At 36.9% G+C, this 8,140-nt stretch overlaps 2 protein-coding genes across 3 annotated transcripts in view; both read right to left on the bottom strand.

Annotated features, from left to right (window-relative positions):
- Positions 1-19: 19 nt before the first annotated feature.
- On the bottom strand, positions 20-3,909 carry LOC116305329 (pyrroline-5-carboxylate reductase 3). Its single transcript, XM_031715226.2, has 5 exons — positions 3,754-3,909; positions 2,614-2,790; positions 1,894-2,032; positions 1,384-1,592; positions 20-580 (listed from the first exon to the last, which is right to left on the bottom strand). Exons 1-5 carry the CDS (start codon positions 3,901-3,903, stop codon positions 446-448), a joined length of 810 nt encoding a protein of 269 aa, XP_031571086.1. The 5' UTR covers positions 3,904-3,909; the 3' UTR covers positions 20-445.
- A 1,818-nt stretch (positions 3,910-5,727) lies between these two features.
- LOC116305294 (uncharacterized) overlaps positions 5,728-8,140 on the bottom strand; it is a 39,876-nt gene continuing 37,463 nt past the window's right edge. For both annotated transcript variants that reach the window (XM_031715175.2, XM_089037541.1), the window contains one exon: positions 5,728-7,680. In XM_031715175.2, the coding sequence (XP_031571035.2) occupies positions 7,226-7,680 (455 nt within the window). In that variant the 3' untranslated portion in view covers positions 5,728-7,225. The remainder of the gene's footprint in view (positions 7,681-8,140) is intronic.

Below are 8,140 nucleotides of genomic sequence, written 5' to 3'. Positions count from 1 at the left end.
CATTCACACAAACACTTGATGAAATCTTCCCCATTTTTATTTCAAAAAATACCACATTTAAAGACACTAGTTATAACGTAAAAGAACATGCGTAATAGGTAAATTACGAGCCTTGTAACGCATTTATAATTTCAGCATTGTGTCTTTAGTTTCCTAGGAAAATAACTTTGAGTTTAAGGTTTTTTTGTTTTTTTGTTTTTGTTTTTTAGGGATTTATTTAGGGTTTAATGGTCTTATTTTATTACATCCTATTTTTCTTATTTTAAGTGAATTTCTTATGACTTTGACACGAAACGGCACGGCATGGAATTGATGTTTTTTTCAACCAATCACAGCAAGTGACATCCAGTTCGTCCAATGAAATTTCTTGAACATGATACTAGGGCACGTCTGTACATTTGTCACAGTAATATGAAATCTACACTATTTTAATTTTATTTAGCTGTTAATTGCCCAGTTCTTTGGCACGTTTGGTGGCACATTCAACAGCACTGATGAAAGCCCCACGAACCCCGACCTTCTCAAGCTCATGGATGCCTACAATAGTCGAACCGCCAGCAGAACATGTCTCGTCCTTCAACTATTAAAAAAAAAAAAAAACAGGCAAAAAGGACCTTGTTAGACATGTTTTACAAACAACCATGAAATCATCATCATCATCATCATCACCACCTGTATTATTATTTCCACCGTTATCTTCATCATCTCCATCATCATCATCACCATCATCCTTAGTATAAAGAATTTGAATTGGTTTTGTCTTACATAAGGAAAATATTTAGCTTGGATTTATATATTTTCTCCTACTAAGATATACTGTCAAGTAATTTCAAAATTATTATTGCTATTATTGTTAACGTTATTAGTTTCCTCCTCTTCCTCCTCCTCATCATGATTACCACGATCATGCTATGATGAGTACAGCATATATACACATTTGGATGGCAGGACACAGTTTAAGTGATGAGGCTAGAAATGTTTTTTTTCTTGGAGCACATTTTAAGTGATGGAGCTAGAAAAATTTTTTTCATACAACACTCAAACTAAGACAAAAATAGGTTTCATTCTCGTTTCATTCTTCCCAGCTCCACCATCCCTGAGATATAAAGTATATACTTTATGCAATATTAATGTAATAGCCTCACCACTCCCCTGAGAAAACACCCTCACTCTTTGCAGAATTACTATAGAGGTTTTACACCATCACGTGCCAGTGCCAACAATACAGCTTGGAATGCCTGTGGTTAGATGGCAGAAGAATAAAATCCCTTTGCTTTCAGGAATTGAATTCTTTTACATGTACTGTATATTATTCCTGCCATCCAAAATGGCTGCCATCACGTGTTGCTGCAAAACCTCTATTTAATATTTAAAAAGCCTTACTTGTGCTGGGTGTTTCCCAGTTTGATTGACGACAGCTCCAGCACCTTGCACAGTATGAGCAGCAAATGCCATAGCAGAAGGCCTAGGTAGGCCTGCCTTCACAGCTCCATCGGCAAGAGCTTCAGTGACAAGGTAAAGGAATGCAGACCCACTGCCACTGATTGAAGCAACAACATCTATTAGGGACTCCTTTACTTCTTCTACATAGCCTGAAGAAAACATTGAATGGAAGTATTTTAAATAATTATCAACCTACATGCTGATCTAAGTCACAGAACAAACCCTGAAACAACCTCTGGGCTGATCTAAGTCAGGGCATGGCTAACTAACAGAACAAACCCTGAAACAACCTCTGGGCTGATCAAAATCAGGGCATGGCTAACTCACAGAACAAACCCTGAAACAACTTCACATGTAGGCTGGGAATGGCAAACTCACAGAATAAATCCTGCTCTGATAATCTTGTGTGTGAATCAGTATATAGTGCATACCGGTGCTCTAGGGACTTACCAACAGATGACATCAAGCGATGGACTAATGCAGCATCTTCTCTTGTTACATTACTACCGCATGAAAAGGCTGATGCACCCTGTTGTACTGCGCATGGAAGGCTTGGCATGACACGAACCATTCTTCTGACACCAAAACTCTTGTTACAAAGAATGAAAAATTAGTAGATGAATGATTTTAACAACTATTTTACATCAATCATGATGAATGTAGAGCTACCCTAGATATGTCATCAATAAACCGTTATTATTATTATTAATATTATTATCATCATTATCATCACCAGCATCAATCATAATTACTATCATCATCATCATCAATCAATCAATCATCATCATCATCATTACCAATTTTTTCTTATCACTTGGCGTTAAGAAGCACATGTCAGCAACCTGGGTTCGATTCCAGGACTTAGTAACACATACATACTGTATGACTAGAGTTTCTATTTGGTTCTCTCCTGTGCTTCAAGGGTTTTTGTCCTGGTTCTCCAGTTCTCCTCCCTTATCAAAAATCTACTTCTATATTCAAATTCGATGATGGAATTTGGACCACCATTTTGTTAGCCACTGGCTGTTAAGTGTTACCTCATAAAACAAGGACAAGTTTATTTATTTATTACTTTATCCTATTTACTAAATGTTTAAAATATCTATTTTATTTATTTATTTTTAATTTAATAAATTATTTATAAACTTATTAATTAATTAAACACTATACCTCAAATGTTGCAAGTGTTACGCCTGCTGCAATAGACACCACCAGATGGTCCTTGGTGAAATCATTCTGCAACTCTTTCATCACTGTCCTCACAATGTGCGGTTTGACGCCAATAAAAACTATTTCGGAATTCTTGACGACTTCGTGATTTATTTTTGTTGCTCTACAATTCATTTCCTGGAATAACGGACACCTAACAGTTTTAAAATTCCTTTTCAAAGTGAAAGATATAAAGATGAGCTGTAGGATAGGTAGAAAGTGGGGATTTTCAAATTTAGCCAATAGAGCTTTCCCGAATTCGCTTGACTGGTCACTCAACAATGGTTTCAAGTCGAGGTAGAACTTGATGAATAAAAGAATCAAGTTCAGTCTCACCTTTAAACCATTGTTTCATGATCATCCAAGCGAATTCAGGAAAGCTGTATTGTACGATTGCTCGATTTTTCAGACATCTTTTTAAAGGTTTCATCAAGAAGTGCAGATTTTTAACATTTTGATTTTTTATATGCTTTTGTGAATTTTTGATTTTTGGCATTTCCCCCACCAGGACACGTCCCGCCTACTTTAGAGGCTAGGTACATGGGGGATTTAACATGTAACAATTTAACAGTTTTAACAGGAAACAGTTCCCAGGGGACTGGGGAAAAGTGCTATTAAAAGTTCACGCTATGTGAATGTCAAATTTCCCGCCATATCCCAGGATCTGGGGGTTACAATTATTGGTGGCTAAAAACAAAAAAAGCCCAAGCCAAAAACTTTTCATTTAGGAGAGTTTATTCACCCTTACCCATCTCTCTCTTTCTTACTCTAATATAATTATGGTTCTGATCTCTTTTTCCACTGTCAAAGGCTACCTTTTTCCAAGGCATTCACCTCGCGACCCGACCCTCAACGAATTCAAATAAGCCAATAAGCTACAAGAAGTCCATTGTTTTCCCAGAAAAATATACCTTAAATAGTATCTTAATTTATGAAATAAAATAACTGTAAGACTTTGATACTTATATATTTTTCATAATTTCATTTTTTCATAATTTTCCATCGGCTATCAGATTCAAGCTTTACTACCCTAGCTAAGCCAATTATAGAACTTTCTTCCAGGAATGAAATGTTGTCATTATTTTTTGATAATTTCTTTACCTTCCATTTCCCGACGCCTCTGTCACTCAAAGTACTGATAATGATGTTCTCAGGCTTCACTAATTCTGATTTAATAAAGCCTCTAGCCATGGCAAAAGCCATGTTTCCTCCTCCAACAAAACCGATACGAAGCTCTTTTTGGTCCGCCATTTTGAATCAAGAATCAAACGTGGTGATACATGGAGCATTGTGGGTACATAGATCGAGGTAATAAGAGGAAAGGGGAGGGGAGGGTGCGAAACGAGAGCACGTGTTTGAATTCAATATACGATTTACTGAAGGGAAAGAAGAAGAAAAAAGATTAAAAAGAAAACAAAAATACAAACAAGCAAACAAAAAACAAAACAAAACAAAACGAAAAAAAAACAAAACAAAAACAAAAAATAAAAAAACAAAAAACAATACAAAAACAATACAAAAAAAGTAAAGAAAGAAAGAAAAGAAAAAAACTTCTCTCTATGAATCTATGAGGTGGAATTTGAAAACCTAAGACAAAAAATCAAAAAACTCGATTCTAATTTGCCATACCCCCGAGACATCCGCAGAGCTGAGGCGGCGTATGGACTTCGGACCTGACGGCGATTAAATCCTTCTGCCCTTGGGTGTACGAATTACGCAAGAAAATGTTCTAGCCGAAGCATCAGGGGAGAGACCAGCCGGCCCCCAGACCATATCGGCTAATCCCTTGCATCTCTGCCACGCACGGAATCGGTTGAAAAATTGATGTTAAAAAGTCTAGTGTATTCGGTGCATTGTTTTCACGGCTATTGTTATGCTGATTCACCTGGAAACGTGGTCCAGTGGAAAAAACGTGGGCGTGGGGTCAATTGAAAAACACTGAGTCAAGAGGGTCATTACCTGGATGGGTGGCCGAAACATTAAACCTACTCAAGATTTTCTCATGATTTTTTATTGGTTTTTCTTTTTCGACTTGAAAATAAAAGAATTTGTTAATATTTTTGTAGTTTCTCTACAAGGATAGATTCCTTCGATGCAATTAGAATCATATTTTATTTGAGAGATCATTGAATATCGAGGTTAGTACTTTATGGAATACTACATGAAATGGCACTATTCGATTATTAATTATTGATATTGATTTTACCGTCCTTAAAGTGCTACTATGACGAAAATCGCTCAAACTTGGATTCAGCTGAAACTTCCTAAGAATACTCTTTAAAGGTCCAATAATCACTGTATGAAGTGTTTTCTCGATATTCAGGACGAAAGTATGATATTTTTACGATTAGTTTTTGGAGTCTGTGACGTCATACACTCAACATCAAACATTGCTACATATATTCCTTTGTATATAAATCCTTAATTTATTTTATTCCTATGAAGCCCAAAGGGTGGCTAATGTGCTTATTTCACATTACTTGTGACTATAATTTTTATTTTGGGGGTGTTTGGGTATTTCTTTCTCCCTTTACTACTGATATTTTGATCATAAACTACAAAGAAATGTATGGAGTGATGTTCGATGTTGAGTGTATGACGTCACAGACTCCAAAAAATAATCGTAAAGATATCATATTTTCGTCCTGAATATCGAGAAAACACTTCATACAGTGATTATTGGACCTTTAAAGAGTATTCTTAGGAAGTTTCAGCTGAATCCAAGTTTGAGCGATTTTCGTCATAGTAGCACTTTAAAAACCCTAACCCAATTCCTAACCCAAACTCAAAAAAAAAAAAAAAAAAAGAACTGCTATGCTGGGCATTTAATCCGTGCAAAGTGCAAAGTGAAAGACAAACACATCAAAATGGAAATCAATTCAGCTGAGGATATTCGTTTGAAGTACGTTTTTTACAATGATAAATTCTTTTGATTTGAATATTTCTAAATGAAGAACTCTGGTAAACTTCCCCCCCCCCCCCAGGTATCCCAGTGTACCCTGCTCCCTTGGTCTCGTTGAACACCCTCTATTATTGGAGTATGAAAAAGTCACTTCGTAGATAGGGGTAAGATAATGAATGTTCTATGGAAATTTTTATTGAAGAATTTTTGCTTTTTTAATGATAAATTTTTCTAAAAATTTACTTGCTCAAAAACACTTGTTATATCAATTATTTCCTCTTAAATACTGTTGTATTCTTTTGGGCGTAAATATTCTATGTTTCTATATCAAAAACATCAAGAATAATCATCATTATATGTACATGATCATATGCATTTTTTATCGTGGTCAATTTTTCTATTCACACATCTGTTTAATTACTTAATACCATCTATCACCTAGAGGGGTAGGGGGTAGACGTCTATCGCCTGAGGGGGAGGGGGCTACGAGGATTTAGGGTGTTGGGAACGCAAATATTTTAGACAATTGAATGGGGATCAGTTATATCACTGCTGTTTCAAACCTATCAAAAACCTATCATTGTCAATATAACGAGGCTTTCGGGGTTTGCAGATTTTGGGTGGAATCTGAGAATCAAACTACTAGGGGGATCACACAAACATGAGAGTAACGACCCCACTATTGAGGGGGGGGGGGGGGGGGGAAGGAGTCATAAAAAGATATTGCCATTTGGGCTGGTCAGTTTATCTTTAGGATATTTCAACAAAAATTCCAACCCGACCCCTACCCCCCGAAAGGCAACAAAGAATGGAAGGTCCTTTAGACTAAGAGGAACAGCTATGGTACAACTGTATGTAAGGGAGCTCAAAGGAAGTCTGGTCTAGTATAGTATATGTTTTCAAAATACTTTACGCCTCATTCTGCTTTACTCTGGATTCTAATGAATACCAATAATGAATCCCAACTGACACTAGAGAAAAACGTTTGCGCATGCGTGCATTTCAACACGTTTTCTAAGAATTTTGAAGAGTAGTTTGAGTGAGAAAATAAATGTTTGTTTTCTCCGAGTATACATAACATTTTCGGGAGTTTACTTTTGTCAGACCAAGATACCGTATTAAAAAAATACAAGATGAAAGAATTAGTCTTAAGTTTCAAGCATGGACACTAAGTTTTGGCATTTGTGAAGTCCAATTTATTAGACATGCTTGAAAGTCTAATTTACATATACTTTGACTAGTTTTCATATCGATTCAGAGCATGCGCAGACGTTTTTCATCCGTGTCATTCCAACTAGGTTCAAAACAGCTAACACCCTTACCCCCTATCACTTTAACAACCTGTTATAAAGATACGTATAACCTCATTCACCATTTAAAAGCGGCGTCTTTACTTCTATTGTATGATGACATCACTCATGCATACCTCATAGTTGCCATAGCGACTTAAATTTGATGAAGATAGACGAATATACATATATTACGTCATATGTAAGCCGCGATGTTCTGTGATATACGTCGTAATTACGTCATGTCTAGGTCACGATGTAATATGTGATACATCTACCTTACGTCATCATCCTTGGTCATGTCAACATATTGGTGCGATATGTACTGGTAAGGCATATGTAGATCGACGTCATTATTCGATTTGACTACGTCATGATTTATTCACACATACTGACCCTTCCCCTCACGCGAGGCCAGTAACATCGATTCCAGCTCATTAATTCGTCGGTACAATATTTCTTTCTCTTCGAGAGCCCTCTCCTGACAACGAGCCTCTGTCTCCTTGATCTTACGGCGGTACACTTCTTGTAGGGACTCCGGTGTACCATTGCAATCGTGTCCCTCTTCCTCATGAGTTTCGTCACAATGAGCCTCATCTTCAAAATTCTCTAGGGACAACTCGTGGAGGTTCTCTATCCCCGGCGATCTTAGATGTATAGGTGACGTGGGATGGTCTGCTGAGATTCCTGAATCACATGTCGATGAAACACTATGTTTCTGCCCTGAAGGTTCGTTCAGCGTGTCTAAGGCACCTGATTGGCTGACACGTACTTGGAAATCACGTGATGAGAGAGTTGAATGGGATTCCGCGTCTGCGCAGTCCTTTGGTGTCGTTTCTTGGAAAGTAGAAAAAAGAACGTTGGTTGAATGAACTTTCATCTTCACTCCACTCTTCACACACGAACCTTAACAAATCATCCCTCCCTCCCCTCATCCAAAATGAATTCAAACAACACTATATTATGAAACACTTCTTTAGCTTGGGCGCAATATCTTCCCATTTCAGACCACGTATCATTCCCTAGAGTATCATTTCTTTGATTAACAGTTGCGCATTAGAAGACACATGAATATGGATACGACTCAAACAAAGAATCTAATTCTCAAGAGAATGACACGTGGTCTGACATGGGAAAACATTATGACAAAGCGAAGGAGGTGTATTGAATGTTGATCATTCGTTTATTGAATTTCAGATTACAAGCTACCTTAATTAAATCCATGTCAATAAACCTTCAGAAAAGCGAATCTCACTTTATACTAGCTTGGCATCATAATCCTATATGTCCCTTAAGC

Source organism: Actinia tenebrosa, unplaced genomic scaffold, assembly GCF_029948245.1.
Source record: "Actinia tenebrosa isolate PJP-AT-01 unplaced genomic scaffold, QUT_ActTen_1.0 PGA_scaffold5__44_contigs__length_20552954, whole genome shotgun sequence".
NCBI lineage: Eukaryota > Metazoa > Cnidaria > Anthozoa > Actiniaria > Actiniidae > Actinia > Actinia tenebrosa.
Note: the sequence above shows the minus strand (reverse complement) of the source record. Positions and strands in the feature narration are given on the sequence as shown.

What these genes read in the sequence shown, in the direction of transcription:
- LOC116305329 (XM_031715226.2), bottom strand. Translation starts at nt 3,903, where the DNA reads ATGGCGGACCAAAAAGAGCTTCGTATCGGTTTTGTTGGAGGAGGAAAC. An exon ending in TCGCTTGATGTCATCTGTTG is followed by an intron (nt 1,593 to 1,893) that starts GTAAGTCCCTAG and finishes TGTTTTCTTCAG; the next exon opens with GCTATGTAGAAGAAGTAAAG. An exon ending in CTGGGAAACACCCAGCACAA is followed by an intron (nt 581 to 1,383) that starts GTAAGGCTTTTT and finishes TTTTTTTAATAG; the next exon opens with TTGAAGGACGAGACATGTTC.